The sequence below is a fragment of the Alosa sapidissima genome, chromosome 13, assembly GCF_018492685.1.
Source record: "Alosa sapidissima isolate fAloSap1 chromosome 13, fAloSap1.pri, whole genome shotgun sequence".
NCBI classification, from domain to species: Eukaryota; Metazoa; Chordata; class Actinopteri; order Clupeiformes; family Clupeidae; genus Alosa; species Alosa sapidissima.
In genome coordinates this window covers 3,194,265-3,222,152 of record NC_055969.1, presented here as the reverse complement: position 1 = coordinate 3,222,152, position 27,888 = coordinate 3,194,265, and the positions used below count along the sequence as shown (strand labels likewise).

Sequence of the window (27,888 nt, the reverse complement as noted above, 5' to 3'; positions counted from 1 at the left end):
GCAACCTTGATTTTATGATGCTTTCTTGCCACATTGGAATGGAATGTAACCAGAGGCATAGCCATATGGGGGGCCGAGGGTGGCAAAGGCCCCCTCCAGAATCCAATCAGCCATCCCACCTGAGATGTGATAGTTGGGCTTGTCAGCATTACACGTACACAGTACAGTGGGTTTCTTAGCAGAATCAAACATTTTACTTTGCTTTGATGGCCAAATTATTCAGGCAATATTTCATTTTATACATGCATGCAACATTACATGTGTTTAGGCAAGATTTCTGGTGATCACCCGTAAATCAGTGGTAGATCATTTCTTTGCATTTCTTTTCAATATCAACGCAAGTTTATGGGTATGCACATAAACTGTATAAATGGTAGAAAACTTAATTCTAATCGACTACTTTACTTGAAAATATTTCCTTGTTTCATTGCATCTACAGTACCAAGTTACGTGCTTCAGATGTTCTACAAAGAGATTTGCCACTTTATCTGTCAAGTTGCTATTTTGAATTTCTTTTTACACAAACAGTTTGGTTATTAATAATGCACATGGCTTTGGTATAAAGCACATGGTATCCATGGCTTTAATATTAATTGTTTTACTTTTAATATGTTATGTTTATGTTTACTCTCAGGCTGAGCCCCAACCCTCCCCATCATTTATTTTTCTCTAGAACCACCACAGAACTACAGCATTTGCCAAGGGAATGACACATTTTCAAGTTTTTGTTATTCCTCCATGGGTTATTACTAAAATATTACTATGCAGTGGTTTAGTTATAAAAGTTCTCAGACAGCACTCTGCCCAATATTGAATCACATGAACTTGGTTTCCTCCATACCATTTCAAACTCTTGTGGGGGAAACTGCCTACTGGAATAAAATTGGAATGGAACATCTACATAGGTGTAAATAGACACATTTTCTGCCACTATAACTCCTGTTTTTCAAGGCTCCATTATGCTAACTAATGTATGATCTTGTTTAAAGGGGTACTGTGCTTCATTATTTGAAATGCATTTTTACGTTATTCCATTTGTGAAGATGACAACTGTGTTGGACACGAACATCAGAATCTCTAGTTTGTCTGTCTATAACATTATTCTATTATCTTCCACTGGTCCTTTTTCGTATTGCCCATTTTTTTTGTGACTCGGTGTTTATAAGATTAGCATTTCAATATCTCTTTACTGCTGATTACTGTTTAATAAAGCTCTAAACTGACATGATGAGGTGTGTTGATCAGAGAAGAACGATACGAGAGGATTAGTGCTAGTAAAGTACATGGTAAAATAACTATTTGAGTACTCAACTTTACTCTGTTGTCATTACCCTATTCAGTGGATGCTACTTGACCGGAGTCTGTCAATCTCACAATAACAGGGACCACCCCAAATTACAGTAAAATTGTAATGCTGCAAAATAAATACACATTTTTTGAAGGAAAATTTCAATGATAACTAATTCCAACTACAGTTAAGAACAAAATTATTTATACCCCTGGCCAATATTGATTTAATGTTGATTTTCTCTTTATCAATATAGCCTACTTTTTCTGACTAAAAAATTTCACTGCCACATGCCAAAAGGTTGTAAGACAATGTGGTAGAAACACGGAATCAGAAAAAGAAGCATTTTCACCTTTTAAAAAAAATAAAATAATGAAAAATGGCATGTACAAAATTATTCATACCCTTTTTAAATAATCAGCGGAAACATCTTTATTTGCCATCACAGCTCTCAAAATGGTTCCTACCAAGCTTCTCCATGTCTTATTATTGTAGACCACACCTTTTTAGAAGAAATCCGGGTTTTGAGGCAGGAACGATTCTTTGCCATCACTCTGGCCTTGTGCTCACTTTTTTGATGGATTGAGGTCTGGAGTCTGGCTGGGCCACTCTATGTTGATGTTGATATTGTTCTTTATTAATAATTTCTTGCCTTGTTTGGCCGTATGTTTTGGATCATAGTGTCAATGGTCCAATGCTGCCTATTGGGGTGGGTCTCTCGGCACACTGCCTGATCTTTTTCCTCCAGAATCTTAAAGGAGATATCCAGCCAATTTTAACACAGAGCTCAGTTGATCATGTTCCTGTAATACTGTGAAATACTGAGAAAAAAATCGGTGCTGTCTGACGCGATTGTTTTCACGTTTTACCCGACCAACAGTATTCCGTGAACATGATCAACTGAGCTCCGTGTTAAAATTGGCCAGATTTCCCCTTTCATTTAGCCCCTTGTTTTAGTGTTTTGTTTTGATAAGGTCACCAGGTCCCCCTGGTTGAAAAACATCCCAAAAGAATCATTTTCTCACCCCCACACTTGAAATGGACATGGTGTTTAATGCTTCTTTTTTATGCCAATCTCAGGCCATGTCCCTGGGTCAAATAAAAAATCCAGCGAAAGCTAAATTCTTTGTCCAGGTGTGCTCTAATAAAGGTTAAGCTGAGTTGTGCATGTTTGTAGAAGTGTGATCCATGATCAGCATCCATGATGACCAAGTGGTCCATTTTGGGATGGGGTATAAAAATGTAACCACCAAAACACCATAGCCAAAGTGAAGAATAGTTTTGGGTGTTTTTCAGACAATGGGACCTGGTGACCTTCTCAAAGTAAATGGTAACACTAAAACAAGGGGCTACATTAAGATTTCTGGAGGAAAAGATCAAGCAGTGTCCCAAGAAGAGATCTGTCCCAATAGGCGGCATTGGACATTAAACCACACGATGATCCAAAACATACAGCCAAAAAAGGCAAGATAACAGAGAACAATATCAACATTTTAAAGTGGCCCAGCCAGAGTCCAGACCTCAATCTGTCAAAAAAGTGAGCACAAGGCCAGAGTGATGGCAAATAATCGTTCCTGCCACAAAACCCGGATTGCTGTTATAAAGGTGCGGTCTAGAATCATTGTGCAGACATGGAGAGGCTTGGTAGGTACTATATGAACCATTTTGAGAGCTGTGAATGCAAAATTTCATTTCATTGACTATTTAAAAAGGGTATGAATCATTTTGGACATGCCATTTTTCATAAAAATGTTAAAAAGATGAAAACATATTGTCTTACAACCTTTTGGCATATGGCAGTGTCATTTTCAGCAAGAACAAACATACTGGCCAAGAGAAAATCAACATTAAATCAATATTTGCCAGGGGTATGAATAATTTTGTTCTTAACTGTATGTCTTCATGAAATGTTCTATTTCTTTGGCACCTTTAATGGAAGAACTGGACAGAAGTGACTAAAGATTGATCTGCTTTACCTGGCACTAATATTTTTGTTGTTTGGGAATAAGGACTTGTCTATAGAATCTGTCATGCAATTAAACATTGTCATTAAATTAAATGGCCAGTGTCATTAAATTAAGTGGCGTTAAATAAGTGACATTAACAATAAAACACACTCCTGATGAATGTGATCTATTTGTAAAATAATCTGATTAATTTAAAGTTTGCAGAGCACTACCACTCAATATTCAGTCACAGAGAGGCACATATTATTAAACTCAGAACTCCACTGACACTAACACTGTTTAATATAAATAATATAAATATAAATAAGCAGAGCACATGTAGAAGGGGAAAAAACCCTTTAAAAATGCACATATAGTGTGTCCAGGCCCCATTATATTATTTTCCCTCCTGTCTGAGAGAATAATTGCAAGGTTAGTCAAACCACTTGCCCTACAAACGTGACACCATACCAAGGTATAGACATGTTATGTGCCGACTGATTTCCAGCTTATGCATCAGTGAGGACTCAGCAGTCTCTACACTGAACATATGTTCCTAAAATTGCTTGAAAGTGATGTATCTTTTCATTTCATACCTTTTACATTTTTATTGATCACTATTTTCAAAGTAATGTTTTGATGACAGGAAAGCAAAACAAATTAGCAAAGACTAATCGACAAAACCTTTCAAAGAGCATCATATTAAAAAGAATTTGACTTTGATTTGGTCATAAATGTTTGAGCTGGTGCTAGTATTGCTTTTGGAATATTGGCTTAGCAAACTGGTCATAAGCAATGAACAGTACAGCCAGAATACTTATTTCCTGCTAAATGATGCCACCTACAGTTCACTTAATTCACAATACACAGAACGCAACCTGACACACCAGGACAGCAGAAATAATAATGAGAATTAAAACATTGCCTTTTTTACTTCCAAGATGGCATGTGTGATTGAGACTGAAAATGGTGGTAGGGAAAAAAGTGGGGCACATCTGTTCATTGCAATTTCATTGCAATTATTTTACATTGACTTGTGAGCATATTGTGACAACCTTAGAGTGTCTTGTGACAACTTGTCACATGAATAAACTTGCAATGAATAACCTGTCACACTGGATTTCTGTTTCTCTGTTTACCAACAGACACAATCATTTTTGGTGCATCCTACAGTTATTAGGAAATTTATCAAAATATGGCATACTTTCTCTGCCTCTGTGATGAGTGCATCTCTATTATTTTGGATGCATGTTTGATTTGCAAACTTGTCTCCCTATTTGATGTGAAACAGTTTGATTGATGCTCCTGTCCAGAAAGCCCTTCTTTCTCCTCTCGCTCACCTCCTCTGGTTGCAATCAGACAAATGAGACATCCTCGATGACGCCGAGCTTTGAACGATTTCCGGGGCAGGAGCTGGAGGACCGAGGAGAGGCCGCACGCAAATAGATGTTTGGGATCCACCCATCGTGATATGATTTCTCATCAAATTGAGGCAGTTAGGACAGAGGGCAGACACTGCCAATGTCTTTGATTTGCTGACAGGTTTGTCAGGGTTCACCCAGGCTAGGTCTCACCATTGATATCAAAAACTATTCTTGAGACCAGTCTCACTAGCAGGGATACTGATAAGAACAGATTCTAGAATCATTCTTATGTTTTTCAGTCATTTGCTGTTACTTTATCCACATGTGTCAAAATAATGACCACAGTCAAAAAGTTGCCATAAATAAATCAAGGCATTTTTCATTTATGTTGAAAAGTTTTATTTCTCTGTAAAAATGACAAATTGTAGACAGTAACTGTCAACTACTGTAAACTATGTGAGCCATATACATGCCTTTAATGGGTTTGATAAAGTCAAATAAGTTGCATTCCTTAGGGGACAGAATATCAGTTTAATTTTATACTGCAGTTGGCTGCCAGATTTATCTGCACTGCATGCACTACACAGAAGAGTTTGATGTCTTGTAGTTTTTAAGAAAAGAAAGAACAGAAAACTAACACATGTGATTGTTTAAAAATCTTTACTGCCATTTAAAACAGCATTTGAGTAATTTTGGATCCCTATACTGGTCAATTAAAGAGGAAGAGAAAGAGAAATCAAACAGGAACATTAATGCAGAAGCCATAACAAACGTCCCAGCTAGGTTCCACCTCTACAATTGGGAAGAACAAGCTCAGCGATCAACTCAAAAACCAGTCGTCAGATTCCTTGTAATGACAGAAAAAAAATGTTTGTCTGCGCTAAATAATAATAATTAAAAAAAGAATCAGGTAGCACACAGTTGATATCAGATGAAGCAAGTTCATTTTTACTTATTGGTGGTGATCTGAGAGAGCAGCGCAGCTCTTGAATACAAACGGAGATGACAATCCAGTGTTATCAAGCAGGTGAATTGGAGTCAAATTTATGAAAAGCGTGATGGCCCATTTTTTCTCTCCAATATGATAAATTGACAAAAAAAAAGAGGGGGGGGGGGTGGGGGGGGGGGTTGACAATTATGTCTCCCTTTAGTCAATATCATCAAAGTTCTGTTGTAAAAGGAAGTTTGCAGCCAAGTTCTCATTCTTCTCACAAGCAAAGTATGCCTGTATAACAAGTCCTTCTGGGAATCCCAAGGCCTTTAGCTACAAAAACAAAACAAACATACATACAGGTCACACAGTTGCATTGCACCCATGACATGCCAAGTCATTAAGTCTCTGATGTATGCCAGTATTTGAGGTATACAAAGTATACAAGCATACTCTTACCCTCTCAATGGCTTCTTTCTCCTGTGGCGTAACCTGGATGTAGTTCATATGACCTCCGCCAGCCTCTGCCACGCCTCCACCACCCCCTTGCCCTCCCTCTTGGGCCGGTTCATTAAGCATCTGGATGAACTGCTCCTGATGGCTGCTGATTTGCTGGTGCAGAGGATGAGGAGAACCATTAGAGGAGAGGATATTTAAAGCTGTAACAGCCAAGAGGTCCAACGCTATGGGAGTTTTCTGCTCATCACTTATAGTACCCCTGTGAGAGATGGTGTGAGTGGGTTGGGCTGGGGGGGGGGCAGGTTAGGGGGGAAGGTGCAAGGAAGGGGGCAACAGAAAGGGAAAATATCTGATACAATATTAAAGATGACATAGAATGAATGAACGGAGTATTTCACCTTATTCTCTGATGTTAACATAGAAGCAACTATGATCTGTCAAAAAACATGCTCAGATGCCATTTCACAAGCCCATTTACAATATATGCAGCCCTATAATTAGGCTGCCTTGCAGCCAATGATCACTCACAACAGGCTCCAGAAACTTCTACCTGAATTAGGGCTGGGCGATATGAACCAAAAGTCAGATCTCGATATTTATTTTTGTTGAATGTCGTTATACGATATACATCTCGATATCCTAATTGCTGTTTCACCAAGCTTTACAAAATAACGTGCACTACTTCAAGTGTCAAAACTGCAGTTATGCTAGAAATGCTGCACTGCGCTGCGCTATATATAGTGCACTTTCATACACAAATGCAATATTTTGGACACAAAACTATGACTATAAATTGCATTGTACTTGATTTGTACTGCAGTATAACTGTCTCATAACGGCAATTATTTTTTGTAAGGGAACCATTATAGCAATAGTGGCCACACTACACTTTAATTTTGCCCGCCAGCCTTGCGCTGCTGATGGCAAACTTAATGGGCAAACTCAAACTAGAAATGCAATTCCAAGGAATTACCAGTGCATGAAAATGCAAAAGTTGTGATGTGAAATATCATGTATAGTTAAAATAAATAATGCAGAGATGGTTACTACGGTGATGCTAGGATAGACATGGTGGTTGCATAGCTTAATTAAAGTTGATAGTTTAAAAGTAGACCGTTTAAAAGTTGGATGTAGATAGTTTAAAAGTTGTTGATAGACAGCTAGTTTAATGAATGTTGATATTCAAATCGTTTAATGGCTGTGTATAGGTAGATATTTAATGATAACTAAAAGTTGGAATGGCTCTAATGTTTACTAGCAGTTGTGCTAACAATTTTAACTATGCTAACAATGCTAACCATGCTACTTAGCTAACTTAACTAAGGTTTTCTAGCAGTTTTGCTAAAAATGCTAACGATGTGCATGACCGCCTATACGCGAGAGAACATGGATGTGTTCTCCATTTGAGGAACGCTATAATCGATTGCGGACGTGAACAGACAGATACAGACACGGACCGCATAGTAGGCCTACTTTCACTTTCTAGTGTGGTATTCAGTACGTGAAAGATAATTAGTAGCAAAACAGCGATCAAATATTAGCCTACATGGCAGTGAGTTTTGTTTTCAAATGTTTTCATGCATGTCTAGATAACGGGTGAGGAATGTTTAGGAGACAGACTATTGTAAATCTTCAAATTATGGCTGGGGTCTTTTTATTTAGGTTGCGCAAAGCACAGCACCTTTATTTGAGGCATGGCTTACTGCTTGATTATATTGCTAAATATCGGGACTGATGACCACTGTAATCTGTGGGGTATTTAATGGTTCACTATTAAGTTTCATGTATGATAGGGTGTTGGGATTTCCATCCGCTTATTGTGAGATAAGGCATACACTTTCATTTATTCATGGAACGTGAGTTGTGCTGAAATGGAAACCTTATTCAGCCTAAATTTAGTTATTTTTTTAATTAAGCATGATTTACTTTTTTATAAAATTCGTAGGCTGATGCCTGGCAGCAACAATTGTGTTTAAATGTAGGTTACTGCTTCAGCCTCTGGCAAGCAGGGGCAGCATGCAACTGGTAGATTGAGAGCAATGTGTCAGAGACTCATGGTGTAAGACAATGACGTTTCATTGGCAACAATATTAAACCGACCAACAATATAAAATATTAAGAAGAGCTCTTTAATGAGTTAAATTGAAACAAAACTATTACTGGCCTTTATTTGTCCGAATCTGAGGCCCAAACAGAATCCTGGCCATACCGGTAATTTGAGGATTTAGGTATGCACGTGTGTTTCAGGCATACCACAACCACTAATCTCTGACTGAAAGTGCACAGGACTTGTGCATTTGAGAGCGCTCTCTCGCGGCTAGACAGTAATGTTTCATGTAGGGTTCATGTCAGTTAATATGAATTAACATTTAAAAGCATGTTCAATTATATATTTTTTCATATGGCCAGCCAAACTATGAAAAAAGTGTGACTTATAGTCTGGAAAATACGGTACTCATATTTGACTGAACATTTCATTTTACAGCTCTAACTTTGCGAAAAAAATATTGGGATATATATCGTATATCGATATTCAACCTAAATATATCGGGATATGACTTTTGGTCCATATCGCCCAGCCCTACAAATATCTGGGCATTTGGCTAGATAACAAACTATCATTTAAAACACGTGCTTGATCTCACAAAAAAAGTAAAAATTAAATTAGATGCACTTTACAGGATTAGGTCTTGCTTCTCTTTAGAAAGCAGAATGACTATTATTCAAGCAACTATAATGTCAGTCCTAGACTATGGTGACATTGTGTATACAGCATGCATGCAGCCCCTTCCACTCTGAAATCACTTGATGCAGTTTACCACAGTTCACTATGTTTTATAACTGGAAATGGGTTTAAAACTCATCACTGTAAATTATACCAAAATGTAGGATGGTCTTCCCTCTATGATAGGAGGGAAAGGCACTGCCTCCTTTTTGTTTATAAGGCATTACTGGGAACGTTACCTGTTTATCTTGAAATTTATTCCCAAGTAAGTAAGTAAGTAAGTATCTATCTATCTATCTAACTTCTCTTCTGAACATAAAATACAATTCAAACTCCTCAAATTAAATCTGAATTTGGTAAATTAGCTTTTACATTTTTTGCATCTAATAAATGGAACAAATTGCAAGAGTTATTGAAATTAGATAGGTTTGTGTCACCAATTCAATTCAAGGGTATGACTGATGATATGGCTGTTGCAGAATGTTCTTGCTTTGACTAATATTTAGACCTTTTAGATCATTATTTATACATTCCCCTCCTTTTCTTTTTATTTATTTTCTATTTATTATTATTATTATTTTTTATTATTATTATTATTATTATTATTATTATTATTATTATTATTATTATTATTATTATTATTTGCCTTTTGTATCTTTTATTGTTCTTGTTTTGTTATTTTGATTATTGTTGTATGTTTTGTAACTCGGGGCATTGCTGTAAAAGAGCTTGATACTCAAGCTGGTCAATTTCTCCCTGAATAAAAAACGGTTGATGAATAATGTAGGCTACAGCAGTTATAACACTGGCAAGCACAGTTGTTGCGGTCTACATAGCCACGTTGTGAATATACATTTCTGAATGTGTAGCCTACTTCACCGTGACTGTCTTTTTGCTAACCGGAGCTAAGTTTTACTGTCCCCTTTCGAGAATCCAAAACAGTGTCAGAGAGATGGGGAGAGTTGGGGCAGAGTTACAGTGGGCATCGCTTTCAAATGGCCACTTCAGTCGCGCATTACGAGGCGTGAAGCTTTAGTACCACTTTCAGCCACTGTGCGTCGCTCTGCCACTGTACATTGCTCTGCCTGCCGCCCCTTCTGAAAAAGTTCGATTTACCTCGATTTAGGCTACTTGGGTATGGCTTAAGGCTTAACTACTGGTAACGAAAATCGAAATTTGCTGTCTACATTATTGTCAGTGTTGGGGTAACGCAACTACACAAATCAAAACAGTGGTGTGATAATTGAGCCAATAGAGAAGTAACTGTTCAAAATTAATCTGTAGCCTTGGGTAGGCTTCTGCAACATTTTTAACAGGCTACGCTATAGAGGCTTAGACAACTATGACCCACGTTTTGGTTTCGTAAATTAATTTGCCCTACTTCTTGACTGCAATGTAGTCAATTGACTGCTTGACGTCATTTTTATTTTTCTGTACAATAAACAAATACATCTGCTTTATGCCGCAGAATTACATTCATATTTGGAACTTACATAGGCCTAGTCCAATTCATCGTTACACTACGTTAGTGTTTCCCAAAACCATAGTAGCAACGAACGTTCACAACCACTATCGTAAAGTTGTGTAGTTACAACTACACCTCTCGACCTGTGGTAGAATGCTAGTAGAAGCATAGTTCCAGGGATCTTCATGTCAAAGACGTCACTGACGGCAGTTTTTTGTTTGCAAATTAATAATTATAAATATATTTAGGTTTTGATAAATTGATATTTACACTTCTAACCACCATACATCCATATTTTAAAATGCCCAAGGCAGAAAATACATAAATTAAAAGTCCATTTGCAGCCATGTGCACGTAAGTAAAAGTCACACACCTGCAGATAATAATAAGGTGGTGCACACTTTTTGACGAGTCAGCTGAGAATATGTAGCCTTTGATTTTCATGGGGGGCGGGGGGTCCTTGTTAGTTTACGCCAGACATGTCAAAGTCAAGGCCCGCGAATGAATCATCTACGGCCCCCGGGATGATATTAGATTAGTATTAGAACCGGCCCGCAGACCACAGCCGCCGGCTGCTGTTTTGCACGCACCAATACTCCATTCTCCACAATGCAACGGTAGCCCACGAACTCACTGCAGCGCCGTAAGTGGGCCTCGGCTTCATTATTGATCAGTATTCAGTCAGGGCAGATGTCAACTTTCAGCTACCCCCCTCCCCAGTGTTGTGCCTGACCTCGTTATATTTTGAGCGAACGTGAACTGAACGTACTGTATTACTACTGCCTGATGAACGTTACTCGTTCATTCTGGTGTCTGTGAACGGCACGCTCTTTCAGTTTAACTTTGCTGAATAGGGTGCCAGATTTCTACAGAGGCTTCCACGCGAAAACCTGGCTAAAACACACCGTAAAAAGGCCTTAATATGGCAGCATGCAGGTCACCATTTGTCAAACTATGGGCCGCGGTCCGCAATATGGACAATGGTCTGCAGAGTGAAATTATTCCCAGGCCATCGTCTGATAATTTGCTGCGCAATTGATCAAGGAGCCGCGGACAGAAAAAGAAAACAAACATTTTTGCAATTAGTAGGAAATACTTGTTTGGTGTCTGCAAACATAGAGCATAGAATTAAGTTGTGGTATGAGCGTTTATTCAATGCATGCGTGTGTGTTGGTATAGCAAAGCTAAGCTTCAACCTATTGGAAGGCTATTTAATTATGAAACGACATTTAATAGAACGACGTGGATTTATGCAACTTCCATAAAAAACAGAGCACAGACTATAAAAAACACTGGTACGTGTTTCCTGAATCCTTACATTCAGGCATTCAAATGAAATGTAATTAAATAGCATATAAATATTCTATCAATCAGTGTATGATGCTTGCATGAGGGAAACATCCCAAAACAACGGCACCCATGTAACTGCTGTTGTTTTGAGAACTCTCTCATGCAAGCATCATGCAACAATGCAAAAACAAAGTCAAAAACAAAATCAGTAAAACAGTACTCTGATGTGCATGTTTTCACAAACTTTTGTGAACAATCTTAGCACTTTAAACATTGACTTTTTTGAAGTGCATGTATAGCAATATAGTATAAAAATAATAATAATTGTGATATCATTATGACAATTTGGTGGGGGGTGGGAGGGGGGGTTGGGTTCATGTAGGTGGGCCCTATGACCCCAAAGTATGCCTTGACTGGGCCTCAGGTCAAAGAAGTTTGAGAAAGGCTGATGTAGACGACAAAACAGCAAGGAGGCATCGTATGATAATTTAAACAAGTTTTATGACAAGGTCAGTGAGGATGGGAAAAATCATAAATTTCTGTGCAAACTTTGCCCGCACTTCAGTCACAGTCATTATTCATTTAATCATTAAATAAAATACAGTACACGTCTTGGTTCAATAGGTTACGTGCAGTCATTTTAATATGTTTTAATAAACACTGAACCAGACCGGCCCTCGGCTTGTAGCAAATTTGTTTTTTTGGCCCTCTAATGTATTTGACATCCCTGGTTTACGCAAACCAAGCCAAGAAGGCGGATTCTGATTTTGATAATATGATCTGCACAAAAGATAAACTTAGGTAAACAACGATGTCAATATTGTTGTCAAAATCTTAACCCAGATTCGAACTCTTGGACAGGGGACTGGTAACTGCTGTTCAACGGCGGCGGTCATCTGCCGGCCTTAACGCAATGCGCCACATAAGTATGTGCAGGTGCCCGTTCACGTGCTACTAAACGTCATTAACCACCTTAGTCCAAACTACTGAAGTTTGGAAACCATCATGGTCAAAACTTACAGTACTATGTAAGTACGACAGTTTTGGGAAACAGTCATAACTTACATGTTGGTTAGTTGAACGATGCATCCTGTTAGTAAAAAGCTAACAACGCACCCCATGTAGGCCATTAGCAATCTGTTTATTTTATTTTATGAAGCCTACACAGTAGATCACATGCCACATTCTCACTTTCAATAGACAGATGCAATAGCCATTGGTCAAGTATTGAGTATAAAGCAATTAAGATAGTACCCTATACAAAAAGTACTTCATGCCATCATAAAAATTTGTTAAAACGAATAGCATTTTGCAACTTGACAAAACACTGGATTAAATATCATAGGCACAGGAGAAAACTTGTACATCCATTGGCCCGTGGGGAGATCACATGCCAGTTGCCTCCCCCTTCAGTGCTATGACTCGTTCGGCTGTGAGCTTGTTTCGCCAAAAAAACTCTATTGCAGATATCAATGCGTCTTTGTTTATGGGTTTGGCCTTACAGCAGAGGCTTAGACAACTATGACCCACTTTTTGGTTTCGTAATTTGCCCTACTTATTGACTGTAATGTAGTCAATTGACTGCTTGACAGGTTATTTTTATTTTTCTGTACAATAAACAAATACATCTGCTTTATGCCGCAGAATTAAGCACTTGGCCAGCCTATAGAACGGGCACATTTTGGAGAGAATAGATAATGTACGCACGCAAGAATCTGTAGGCTATTTGTGGCTGGTTACCAGCAAACAATGTTTAATGCATTAACTCAAGATGTCAAACCTTTTCTAAACAATACAAACAGAAAGGATGCAGCAGGCAGCAAATGTAGAAGAGTCATTTCCAGTGGAAGAACAAAATGCTGAATGAAGCCCAAAGATATGAAGGCATATCTGGCAAGTTGTTATTTTTTGAAGATGGTTGGGCTATAAGCCTAGTTTGCAAGGAGACATAAAGCGTGAGCATGCCACACTATCCACAGCTGTGGTAGCGGGGGGTAGGAGGATTACTGTTAGCGCAGGATTTGTATAAAATTCTTCAACAGAAGGCCTGCCTCGAATGCAGGCTTGCCCAAAAAAAAGGTGTGGTTTGCGCAGCCTACAGTAAGTAGGTCAGTGAGTTATGAGTCCTCTAGACTCCTAACGGAGCACCGAGCACCCACGGTATCGGCGCCTATGACAAGCGTATCTCGCGGTTGCATCCATTACAAACAAACATGCAATGTGAACGTCTGGGATTGGGGAGAGCACTAAATGCTCTTCTGAATAAGCACGAAGTCATGCCTTTAAATGAAAAACACTCTTTAATAATCAAAAAAATAAACGCTAATGAAGTAAACTTGTGACCATCAAAAATCGTTTATCGCCTGTAACTCCGTGATAACAGGACGTAACAGGAAGGCATTTGGCTGAGCAACGGAGGTTAATATGCTCTTTATTTTGTCCAAATGATGTCTGTCTATCATCGTTGCACTCGGAGAAAACCAGAATGTTTAATTTGTCCTGCGTTTCTTCTACGGCTGCAAACGGGATTCACTCGCCGTTAACCAAATATTTCTTTATTAGGGCAGGGCAGGCATATTTCTGGCTATTAAATTATTTCTAAACCAGTCTGCAGTGAAGTCTGTGTAGGGTTTTCCAGCTCCATTTCATTTTATGAGACACCCTGCTCACTTGAGATCTCTGCCGGGTTGTTGCAGCATCGTTGCAGCGTCACTGGAAAAATATAAATTAAAGTAGCGTGATGCCGCGCGGACCGCGAGGGAAGCTGGCCAAGTCAAAGCACTGCCCACTGTATGTGTGTCTGTGCGTGAGGGACAGAGGAACAGGCAAAAACTGGCTGCTGTTTGGAAGGAACACAAGGTTATTTTATTCTATGTTATAGCTATGAACACATACTATGGCTCGTTTGAAAGGTGGGACAAAGAATAATATGTAGGCCTTTCTTCTGCTCTTCCAAACAATTAAATTCACGAAAACATTGTAGGGTCTAGGCTAATATGACTTTAAGCATAACATAGGCTATGCGATATAGACTAGGTGCACAAAAAGCTTTTCCTATACGCTCATATTTCCGGTGAAGCGTTAACTGTGCTGTAATGACATCTTTTGTTATAATCCGCTCCTTACATCTTCACTCCTACAATGAATATCCTGTTAACCCCAATAACAAATTTTAACACATGCATAAATCCTTCTTTATAGCAACGTGCTGATTCCCTAGTGCAACACCCAACCAAGTCTGTGTAGACACTAATTACATTAACAACAGCGGCAGGTTCAAATACACCTGGCTCCACCGGAAACAAACCAGCGCACAGAGAACTTTTCGTGCACGTAGTCTATTATGATTCACGCTGAATCGCGTTTCATGGAATCCCGATAAGATAGCCTACTCTGTGATAATGGCAAAAATGATCTTATAGCGTAGTTAATATCCGATTACTATCAGGCATGAAAACGGGTCAGGGGTGAAAAAGGTGAGAAGGGCGCGCGAAGAGGGAAATGGCTGTTTCATAGCAAAACAGGCGCGAGTGACATTGTTGCCAAGAGTGCATAGCTTCCATGGAGTATGAAGTTGCCTAAAACCAGAGATTTATGAAGAAAACAAACTACAAAAGGACTAATTTTTACAAAAAAATACTTATTATTTCTTCTTTTTGGCTTGGGCCCACTTGCGCTGTTTGGCAACATGCTTCAGCCTGGCCCTCCTCTCCTCCTCAGTAATCTACATGAGTTTTCTTTCTTTCTTTGTGCCTGAAGTTATCAGACATTTCTGAAGATTTCATAGGCCTAATGGACACTTCATAGTAGACTATTAGAATAAGTCTGAATATTTGTTGGACCAAACCAGGTAATAAATAAACTTGGGTAGGGTAGACTAGGCTTTAATTTGTAAAATTGGTTTGAAATGTTTTAACCTGCAGCTAGGCTACTTACAGATTGTGGCATTGTGCTAGTGTGTCAGGCCACTGAGCGTTTCTTAAAAGACGCCATTACCATGTCAAACACTGTGTTTGTCTCTGAACTCGACAAAACGCACCAGCCCAGTTTAGGAGCATTTAATTAAACTAATTAATTATTCACATTAGCCTTTGCTGTAAAGTAAGATAAAGTATGCCTATTTGCTTCACCTTTTGTCGATCTACATGGCTCAAACTGCACATATTCTTCATCAAATGAACTCGTTATGTCTATATTTCTGTCCAATATCGCTAACTTTAACAACAGCCTATGCTACGTTGCTACACCAATCTCAACGTCTTTTTCTGACAGAAGTTGAACGTTTCAACTAGCCCACCTGTGACATCAATAAGAATCTCTCCTCGCCGGGCTCACATTCCAGCTGACATTTCAGACGCATCTGTAGTCACACAGACAGGGAGGCTATTCCAGCGCAAGCGTTCTGTTTGCGTTGCATCCGCGGCAAAATTTAGCTTCCACTGTTTAATAGGCTAAATGCATAGGGGCTGCATTCACATAGTCGTTGCTGGATCAGACAAGTTTTTAATTGGGCTCTTTTCTTACAACGCATCAAGATGCGTTCGCGTCTGCGCGTGATTTGTAAACTCAGTTGTAACCCCCCCCCCCCACCACAATATTTTCTCATCGGATCTGCGTGAACCACCTAAGTCCCCTATTTTGGATTCAAAAGGGCGAATTTCGCAGAAAGGTGAGGAGTTTTCATGCCTGTACTATGATAGGCCAACTATTGTAATATTATATTCTCATCTGGCTTTAGTATTAATTGGAAAGACATGCAAAAAAGGAATAATGACACCACAACATGTGAAGATTTGTTGGTCTGCCTTGTTTCATATATGCTGACCATGCATTGACATACTATAATACATTTTGTGGATAAACCATGGTTGGAAATAACGTTGACGTGGTCTATTTATGTGTTTTGTAGCCTATGTTTTAGAATAAGTTATCATACTTTCTTGTGCGCACTCCTCCTATGCGCTTGCATGTTTCCATCTTCTCCTCAAGCCCCTAATATTTTCCAAATTAAAAAGCACAAGTTGGTATGAACGGAAGAGAGTGGACTAATAGTTCCAAGAGAAATTGCACAACTACCTGGTTTAAGTTTGGATGCCATATTTCAAAGTCATTCTGTTTTTCAGCGAGTGATTGCTCCATACATATTTGGAACTTGCAAAAACGCAATCGTGTGCACATAGCCATCTTATATTTCAAACAGAGGATGGAAATATAGGCTAAAAGCAGACTACAATTATAAAACCGGTCTAGATTGCCTTCTCATGAACTTGAACTGTTGTCAGTTTGGTAGGCCTATTTCATTAACGATGGTCACATTGAGATAGCATAGTATGAATAATGAAGTGAACCCTCTTTGAACTCTAAATATCAATTTAACAAATTACTTTAATGACGTGATACATTAGGCCTGCATAACATATTTATAGAAATGTATTAGCTGTGGGTGTTTTTCAGACAATGGGGTCTGGCAATATTGTTAAACTAAATTACATGAGAAAAAAGGACTACATCAAGATTCTGAAGGAAAACCTCTGCAAATATTTCATGTCACACCAAACATATTGGCCAAGAGAGAATCAACATTAAATCAATATTTGCCAGGGGTATGAATAATTTTGTTCTTAATTGTATGTGAGCAACGGTGCCTAGTCATTTTTGTGTATTGTGTATAACTGTATGATGTACTGTGGTTGTACTGTACTGCAGTTGGTTTTGCAAACTCCGCTTAGCTCCACTCACATCCATCTGGGGTCGCTTCCGTTGAGAGTGATTTCAGCACCAGATTTTATGGTAGAGCCAATCAGGATGCAGGGCGGGAGTTTCATAGATGTGATGTAGCGGAGAAGCCACTGAGACTGTTTTCATTCAGACAACAATGGCAGCTTGCATCGAGGAAGCAAGCATCAACATTGATGCTGCTATTTCATCCGTGTTGTCCAATCTACCCAATATTTTTTCGTTAAAAGAACATCAGAGAACGGTTCTGAAGGCTTTTGTTGGTGGAAACGATGGTCAATAAAGATGACTGACAAGTGGCTTATCCAATCATATGCAAAGATTTTTGATAAGGCCCAGCCTTCTGAAACACCTCTCCAATGGAGCGATACCAGATGGATGAGTGGAGCTAGGCGGAACGAAATTCATCTGGCGAGAGTCAGGTTAGGATGTGGCAGGGCTTAAAATTCATTTTTCAAAATGGGGGGGGGGGAATTCCCCCCTTAGGTTATTCATGTAGGGGGGATTTACACAATTTGGGGGGGAGGGGGGGTCGATTCTGATACCAAGTCAAGAATTGCGATTTCAATACTTCGATACTTTTAAAAAAAAAGTGTTTGATTTTGGGGCCCCCACCACCCTGACGTCATCAGTAATATATACTGTAATGGGATCATTCACAACAGTGGACATCCTAGATTCTGCTTGACTCTCTCCACACACACAAACACACACTGAAAATGATAGCTTATGTGATATGTTTCTATCATATATTTTTGAATTCATATAGAGTGTATTTATTTAATAATGCATTTTTTAAAGTATAGCATTTTACTAGTAATTACTATAGTAGCTAAACATATTTAGTAATTTGAATGCCTCATATTGACGTTTAACCTATAACACTTAGGCATATCTTTAATGTGGTGTGTAGGTCCAATTGAGTGCACATTGGTGATGAGTAGGTGTAATTCAGTGCCGGTCACTTTAAGAAAATACCTGAGAGTAATTCTATGGAGTAATTAGCCCCCCTTCAACCTGACGGTTTTAGGCTGTAGTCGCTAGTGAATAAAAGTTATGCATAGTGCGGTATGTGTATGCAAATCATTATGTTTTCTATGTCATTAGATACAATAAATGTTCAAAAAACTAACATGTCGAAGACAATCTTTCTGGTATCAAGTGTTGACGTGACCTGAGCTAGCAGGATAGTTACCAAGGAGCTCTTTCCAGATGTAAAAGTTTGCCATGGTAGCGTAGACTATTTGCGTAAGCGCAAAGTGGTTCTATGTTCAATTCAACTCGGTAGTTGATCAGTCCGGTCAATAGCACCGCATTCACGCCACTTAATGATTAGGCTATATTAACGTCATCAGACAGGCTGTAAAAGTGTATGCGGGAATTTCTCGCATTATGATGGCTAGAGTTGCGGGACTTGAACAAATTATGCGCAATGCCCGCAATCCCGCAGTGAAATTTAAGCCCTGTGTGGCAGCATGTACAACAAATAATGGGTCCACAGTCACAGCCACAATGAGTTTAAATGAATGATTATGGTCTCTAGAGGAAGATGAAATTATGTGAGAAAGTAATGAGAGTGTTCATACCTGCAGAAGCTGAGGGTTCTCCCTGCCTATCTGTTGCAGGAGAGCTGGTAGCAGTGAGGGGTTCTGCTGGATGATCTGCCGCATCTGTTGAAACTGGGGCTGGTTCCTCAGGAATTCAAGGGGATTGGCTAGGAGATCATACATCATATAAGCAAGAACATGTACAAATTAAATATGCCTGACAACCTTTTCTCAATACTCAAATTACCAAAGGAAATCCAAATATTCAATAGCAATGGGGGCTAAATGGGTATTGAATAAACAAAGTTGGGCTAAAACTCGACAAAAACTTGACAAAAACTCAAGCAAGCAGTAAACCGAACAACTAAAATATAACCAAATACATTAGTAATGCATTTTGGCAAGTACATTTTAAACTGCTACAACAAAATTCCCTGATATTCCATGACTTGGCGCCAAAAATTATAAAATTCCCTTCACATGTCTGGAATAGACTTTCCAAAATGATATTCATGATATTCCAGAAATTCCATGACCCGTGGGAACCCTATTTTCAGCATAGGGCACACCTGTTTATGTCCCATCAAGCATGTGAGTAAAATGACCCTAAAAATCAGTACGCCCTCCACTGGGCTCAGAGTTGTCATCCCTTTTACATACCTCCAGGAAGTAGTCAAGAGCTGCAAGAAAGTGTGTGTGTGTGTGTGGTGTGTGTGTGTGTGTGTGTGTGTGTGTGTGTGTGTGTGTGTGTGTGTGTGTGTACGCACACTTTCCTTTCTCTCACCTCCAGATGCAGCCACGGGCTGTGAAGGAGCTGTGCTTGTAGGGGAAGTAAGGGCTCCAGTGGAGACAGCTGGGGCGCCCCCCCCAGCAGGACTGACCTGCTCAGCACCAGTATTACTCTCCCCCTCCCCCACTGGGATGCCCTAACAAGATAAACAAAAAAGAACTCACAGTCTAGGTTTAAGTGTGAACATGGATCTTCAAACAAAAAAATATTGTTTTCTCACCGTAAGCAGGTACTCCACAGCTCTGTCTGGGTTATTAAAGCTGGCCCTTAGTGCAGCAACCACTTGCTCTCTCTCATAGCCCATTAGCATCATCTCGGTCACCATGTTCTCATATGACTGGCCGGTCACTGAGAGGGAGAGACAGAAGGATAATGGGTACAAACAGAGCAAAGCTACATGGAGACTAAAATCTATGACGTAGTCTTAAAAGTCTTTTAAATACATGCAAGGAAAACTTTAAGCAGTTTTTGTAGGGAAAACAATGACATAACTAACCATACATCGTCAAGAACAGTTACAAAGATGAAGAAACAAAGACCTGACATGAACAAGTGAATTCTCCCTACTCACCCAATGCAGATGTTGCTTCTTCAAATATATTAACATTTGCTGAAGATCTGTAATAGATAAGTAATTATGGTCATAAAGTTGTGCTCATACGTTTACATACCCTGTACATACACATGCTAAAGTTGACTATGATCTTAATGCCTTAATTAAAAAAAAAAAAAAAAAATAGGAAAACTCCCCTTAAGGGAGACTCCCTTTAAACAACCTTTAAGGACACCAATTTTGCGTGTGAATGAATAATGTATCACATATCATTGATGTATCATACATCAATAAATGTTCTTCCTTAACTCTTTAACTGCCAAAGTCGCAAAATTGCGACAAGCGTCATTACTGAATAAAACAGACGATAAACCCGAGTACAGTGTAAAATCTCATTTGTACTCTAGATGGCAGACATCCAGAGCTTTGATTCAAGCCCGATATCACTTCTCAAAGTGCACAGGAAGTAGTACACTCAAACGTGACAAAACCGGAGAATACGTACATTTGTTTGTATTGACACGGAAGTGATTCTGATCATTGTTTTTGCGCAAATTGCAGCAGAAATACACCAAATGGTAAATAAAACGTTGTGATTAAGACTTGGATTTGTTATTCACCTATTCTAATTCTGAAGGAGAATATCTGACTTTTGGAAATGACATCGATCACCTATTATAGTCACGGTGCGTCTTTGCATTTGCATGACAGTATCCACTAAGCATACAATGTTTATTTCGACCCTTTGTCCAACATAGCTGGAGGTGGCAGTGGTAAACTTGATGCTAGTGTCTGTAATGGACATGGTAAAGACAGCAGGGATAGTAAAAATAGGGCTCTGAAGAACTACAAAGTCACCTGAGATAGAAACAAATTTATTAGCCTACTTTATGGTAGGCTTTGTGGTTATAGTAATAGTTTACTTTTAGTAGGCTTTGTGGTTATAGTAATAGTTTACTTTTAATGTTGGTTTACATTTGACTGTTTTCCTTTTTCATTTCTCATATGGATGAAATGACAAAAAAGAAAAAAAAAAAAACTGCTCAAATATCCTCAACATCCAGTATTTACTGAAAGGTGCATAATTCGAAGTGCATTCTGATAAAGTTCCCTTGCATCCTGATAAAGTCCCCTTGAATTAAAATAGCCCCACATCACATACCCTTTACCATACCTTTAGATTGGCATGGTTTTATTTCAGTTAGCCTAATAGCTGGTTTGATTTGCATTGAGAGATGATGTTATGGAAAGAACCCCATGCCAATCGGGATATATGTGGAAGGGTATGTCATGATGTGGGGCTATTTTAATTCCAATTAGCCCATAATGACTTTAAGGCATAAAATGCACACTAACAGTGCAATACTCTGTGAACACAAACCTTGTGTCTCTCTGGCGTGTGCTATAACAGTCAAATTATCATTCTGTGTTATTAAATTTCTCTATGTTCACGTGTAATTGTCGGTTCCGTTTAGTAGCCCGGCTCACGGTAAGAACGGTTTCAAAATAAAAGACCCCCAAAAAGGAACTGGAAATAAGGCAAACAAAGTAAACATGAGAATTGCATTAATAGTAATGTAATTCAAAAAAGATCGAAAATCAAATCAAATCGTGACCTTAAAAAATCAAATCGAATTGAGGATTTGGAGAATCGTGACACCCCTAGTCCTGAGACACAGACACTGTATAAAACTGGAAAGTGACCATATCCACTGTCAAACATTGGCCCTCAGGCAGGAGCCTAAAAGGAGGACTAAAGAGAGGAATATACTTGGTTCGTCTATGTTTGAATATCAACAAGCTTTCTCCAGAATAGCTGACTGTACCTTTAACTTAAATGCAAAGGGTTTTAACAGTATAGACATACAAAACCAGATCGGGGCAGCCGTGGCCTACTGGTTAGCGTTTCGGACTTGTAACCGAAGGGTTGCCGGTTCGAACCATAACCAGTAGGCACGCTGTAGTGCCCTTGAGCAAGGCACCTAACCCCTCACTGCTCCCCGAGCGCCGCTGTTGTTGCAGGCAGCTCACTGCGCCGGGATAAGTGTGTGCTTCACCTCACTGTGTGTTCACTGTGTGCGGAGTGCGTTTCACTAATTCACGGATTCGGATAAATGCCAAAAGACCAAATTTCCCCTCACGGGATCAAAAGAGTATATATACTTCTATATGTCGACATCATATAGGATATCCCAAACACAGTGAATACCGGGTAGGTGTGGAGGCAGGTGCAGCACTGGTGGGAGGCTTCTCATCTGCAGGCTTGTCCTCCTTGGACGCACTCTCCGGGGGGTTCTCGGGAGCTGTTGCCCCTGCACTAGAGGGGGTAGTAGAGGCTGTAGTGCTGGAGCTAGTTGTGGTTGTTGTAGCAGTGGAAGGCTGAGCTACAGCAGGAGCTGCTTTAGGCTGCATGACAAGAGAGTCAGTAAGTATCAGTAAGTCTATTACATCTGAAGTTTAAAATCACCATGTTACTGCTGAAGCAACCTACCCATCCAATTATGCAGAGCCCTTCCTAAACACTCCCTCACATTCCCCTCCTGCTGTAGGGAAGGATATAAAGGTGACTGATATTTCCCAAACACTTTTTTCCTTTTTTTTAAATCTTTTTACTTGAAGGCAAGTTCTAAACGTAATGATTGGTTGCCTACTGTTCCTCCACCACACCCACATATCACTAAGGAACAACCATACAGGGAATGTAACAGCAGCGGAAACAGTCCAATCGTAACAGGTTGCTTAGTGGAGGCACAACTAGTACAGTTGGAGTTTAATAAAAAAAAAGCTGAAACCTCTGCACATCTAAAATCTAGCAGACATCCATGCAGTCTCAATTCAATTTGTGGCTATATGGGTTGTAAAAAGCCAGACACTTTATAATTAGGAGACACAGCTCTCAAAAAAATCCTTCAAAGAAATGTATGTTCGTAACACCGATGGCAGTTGTACACATCCCAACCCTTCCTGTAATGTAAGTAACCAACCGTACAGACCTCTGAAAAAAAAGCTGCCATCTTTGAGATCCGGTATCTTGTGATTTTTCCTATTGGGCAATTCCATGGAAAATTAAGTTTTTTGTAACATCCATAACGCCAATAAAATGTGATGGTATGGTATATGGTATGATTACATGACATTTGAGCATTTGCTATTTTTGGCTGAAGAATGTACATGAGAAAAAATGCACATAAAAATGAATGTTATCATTCACATCATAAAAATGCCAAGGCATTTCACTGGTGTTTTGGATGTGACAAAAAGTAAATTTTCCGTGGAATTGCCCCATTTTAAAATAACATGGGGGTTATGAATTATTGCACCTATTAAACTCTCGCTGGGACAAAGAAGTCTGAAATGCAGACGTTTTGCTCAACACAGTTTTGTCCTCTGCCTTTGAGTGGCTCCCATGTTAAGACGGAAAACTTAATTTGCTACCCCAGAGCTAACTTGCAAATGCATCTTAGTAGCACTTGGGCAACTCCATGTTGGTTTTGAAATTAAATAATCCATATTCATATCTGGTGTAAATTCAGGTGACAGACTAGCTTTGTTTTGTGTCGGGTTTTGTGATAATTTAGAAGATACATCGAACATCAATAATTCGCAATACAAACATCCACCATCAGACAGAACGGACAGACAGCACACACACACACACACACACACACACACACACACCTCACCGTCCCTTGAGCACTCATGTCATTACACAATTAACATTACTAGTGCAGTGCCCGTTCAAACATGCTATTTTAGGTCTATTTTTACTTAGCTAAATTATAATGAAGGATCCGTTACCTAACTAAGACATCATGGGTTTTTTATTTTATTTTTCTATTTAATGTATATTTTAATGTACATTAAATACTGGTCAATTGTAAGATACCCAGTATCTCAGGCGACCCCACATGGGGTCCCGACCCCAAGAAAAAAATGGTAGTTTTGAGTTTGACAGAGAACTCAGTTTTCCAATGAGCAGCAATACTACATGAGTATAAGGTTGACGACAGGTTGCAATATGGTGAGGGACAGGTCGTGTTGTGCTATGAAAAAACATATGCATACTTTCTGAGCACAAACACAGTCAGCCATAAATAAACATGGCTCACTGCGTGTAGTCTACCTCTGTCGTGGTGGCAGTTGCAACAGGTATGGAAGATGTCCTGAAGAGCATGAACGCTAGCCTTATGGCCATCTTCAGACTGGTGGGGTGATAAAACTTTTTTCCCATTGCTTCCATAAACAATTTTCTTGCAGCAAACCACGCAAAAGCAAACCCCCGACACTTTATTTTTTTTTAGACCATGAACTGTATGGCTTGCCGTTCTCCCCCGTTTCCCATACATTGACTAATCTGTGGTGGGCCGCCATAAAATCAACAGTGGCCGCCACACAATAATGTTCTATGCTGTACTGTTTAAATTAGATAAAATCCTGCTCCTCCTCTGCATGTACATTCCACAACTCGGTGAGTTTCACGTCTTTGTAAACGAAGGTTTAATGCGTTTTAGGAAGGATTGTTCCAGTGCACCTATGCAGGGGGGGCTACCACAGAAACCGAAAATTCTCAGGACAGCAGCATGTGTCCAAATTTCAATCTTAAACGTTCCATTTAATCATAAACTATCTGAAAACAGGGCTTTAAGTGTAAAATACCGAACTTGTCCTTTAAGGATTGTTGTTGGTACATAGAAACATTGCATAAAAAGACGACGGCCTAAATTGCTATTAAATCCGCTTAACATTGTGACCATGCTGCGCAAATTTGTTCAAAACTGCTGCATTCAAGTTAACTCTGCTAAAGTCTTATCACAACATAGTTTAGTGTCCCAAATTTACTAAGTGAAGTTATGCAATCAAGGAACTCAATTAGACCTACACACCTACAATGTATTGACATCAAAGATACGTGTAATAGTTTAGCTCACAGGTGGGATGTGACCTATGTTATTAAGCTTTAATTGTAAATAATCATTTTCAACTCCCCCCCTCCTCCTAAAATATGTGTTTTTTAAGCAAATGGGCTAATGAGACAAGTGTGTAGGCTACAACATAAACAAAGCGAAACTTTGAGCCTTGAGCTGTCACTGATTGAGACACAGAAAGTTCTCAAGAACACTATTAGGTCTGTAAACATTTAACAGCACAAAATTCACATTCATTCGGACCTAATATTTGTAGTAGACCTCCTCCCATTTTTTCTCTCTCATCGGATCTGCATCTATCTCAAATATGGCATTTTTAAAATCAAATTGACGGAAATCTGTCGTAGTGACGGAGAACTTTAATCTCTGCGCTCTAATTTTTGCCACTACTGTTACTGGATAGAGATACCGCAACTATGCTTTCATGTGCTGCCGGTATACTTATTTCAGTCTTGCACTGCTGACTGTAAGTAGGCTTAACTAATTCTATGGAGGAACATCTCTGTAGATACATTTTCAGAACATTTTGTTCGCTTAGATTTTGTACAGAAATATATTAGCCCTTCCTGCTTCAGCTCCAAACCATATTTGAATCATTACAGGATTCTCCAGGACCAAAGTGTTGGTCACGAGCAGCTAGTAAATCTTTCAATGGAGGTTAATAAAGGCTCACTTACCTTTGCTACCATGACAACCACAAAGTTTTTCTCATCTATTTTATATTCCTTCAGAGCTGTGTCATCGTTAAGGATTTTGCCTACAAAGAAGACGACAATCTATTTACATTTGACCTGAGAATAGTACAATTTACCCATCAGTACTCTGCTGCATATCTATCCAAACCACCCTATCTGACCCACATGAGCCCCATCTAGGCAAGTGACTTGCAAATGCAGCACAGCTTCTCTGACCAGCTTGACGTAGAATTCAGTTGGGGAAATTATACATTAACACAATAAACTGAGAGCGCATTCATACAAGAAATAGAAAAGGAGGCAGGGAAATAAAGAGGGTCATACCTGCATATATCAACTTCTGTCCTGCAACTGGAAAACATTCCTTTCCCTTCTCATTCTCTATTTTTTCCTTTAAGGCCTTTACCTGAAGAGAAAAGGTGAAAGAAGAGTCAACTGAATGTATTCATTATCAGCATTCCCAAAATATGCAACCATGTCTTGCTACTATATGCACTACTAAAGAGAACTTCAGTGTCACAATGATATTTTGTATTATGAGTTTCTCTCTGACACAGATTCACCCCCACGGCATAGCAACAGCATACCTATAAAACACCACCAGACTACAACCACATAGCCTACCTAGAAACCTACATAACGAGTTACGAACGTGATATGGAATATGCATTTATGGCGTTAGTGAATGACATGCCCATAGTAAGTGAATATCAACAGATAGGATGAAGCAAACCTGTCAAATGTGTGGCATGCTCAGTTTAAACAGCCTTCGATAGTTTGAAATGACTGATAACAAGGTCTATTGACAGCAAATAGTGCAAATTCAGGATTAAAAGGTATTGGGACAAACGGGCTTTGTCGTATGATAACACAAAACATGAGCAATGTAGGATTCACATGAAGGAAAATGGTTAACGTTAAATAAATCTTGCCTCGATACATGCACTTGGCTAGTCAAGTTCCTCCAGACAGAGTTAGCCTAATCGGTTCTTTATATTTCGAAGGCATTCCATATATAATATGCACGAGTGGCATGCTGGCTTGACAAACTTGCCAAATGGCTGGGGACATTCCACTTCCTAACGAACATGGTGATAGCGTACACCTCCACTGTAACGTTAGCATACTGACGTTAACGTTATCCTGCCTAGCTTGTTGTAGAAAAGTTACTGACAAATAGGCTGAATGTTTTGTTTTTTTTTATCTCTAAATACGTGATGAGATGGCAACAATACCCAACAAAATATAGATACTTACAGCTATTTAAATATATGAACATTCAAATTTCATGAATGCCATCCATTTCTTGCTATGGCAAAACAGCTAGTAACGTTAACGTTAGCTAGGAAATCCGACATCAACATGCCATAGTTTACGTTACTTCTAGTGGCTACTTCTATAAGGCCAACATATATAGCGTAAAGTTACTTGTGCAGTCAGCGACTAATAGATGCTGGAGAAGGGTATCTCACGCTGTATAGTCGTACCCTTAAGGATTGCGAAACTAAGTTAATTAACATGAGCCACTTAGCTACAATATACAATTAGCATCTAGCTTGCTATCCTAGTTAATGTCAATGCTATTGGGCTACAGGCTAGCATTACTCAGCCTGTACCTTAGAACTGTTAGCCACGTCTTTACTACCTGGTTACATAGTTCCCATAGGAAATAAACGAAAGTGAAATGAAAGTGCAATGAAAGGCAGCGTTGTCCACAAGGAACAAAGCCTTGACCCCTTACAGGTGTTGACAGCTGAAATCTTGAGAGTCTTTCACCTTCCTGAGGGAAACTATTCGTTAAATTGCTCGCTAGCTAACTAGCTAGCTAACTCATCGTAGAGTCTGTCCACCCCCTTCGGACAAATGCATGGTTTCAAGCTCTCACCGTTTCTTCTGCGTCAATGTCGATTTTAAAAGTTTGCTGTTGCAGGGTTTTCAATGTGATCTGCATTTTGACGACAATATTTTAAAGAAAGTCTTATGACTATTCCAACCCTCAGTTCTCTTACAAGCTCTGGGTAAGGATTCCTGGCTAATTTTGCTAGCTCATCACAGTCTGCCTGCCGCCATTACGCTTTCGCTTTTTTCAGCGCATAAACAAACCAACCAACCTACCTCAAACACTTAGTAGGCATGCGCAACTGCTTGTAATTGCGCGGATATTTCACGTGGTC

The 27,888-nt window shown here is 39.3% G+C and overlaps 1 protein-coding gene across 1 annotated transcript; it reads right to left on the bottom strand.

Moving 5' to 3' along the window:
- Window positions 1-4,973: 4,973 nt before the first annotated feature.
- On the bottom strand, window positions 4,974-27,820 carry rad23b (RAD23 homolog B, nucleotide excision repair protein). Its single transcript, XM_042059375.1, has 10 exons — window positions 27,600-27,820; window positions 26,039-26,120; window positions 25,697-25,776; window positions 22,304-22,500; window positions 20,113-20,159; window positions 19,762-19,889; window positions 19,536-19,677; window positions 18,791-18,918; window positions 5,989-6,141; window positions 4,974-5,862 (listed from the first exon to the last, which is right to left on the bottom strand). Exons 1-10 carry the CDS (start codon window positions 27,663-27,665, stop codon window positions 5,746-5,748), a joined length of 1,140 nt encoding a protein of 379 aa, XP_041915309.1. The 5' UTR covers window positions 27,666-27,820; the 3' UTR covers window positions 4,974-5,745.
- Between the last annotated feature and the right edge of the window lie 68 nt (window positions 27,821-27,888).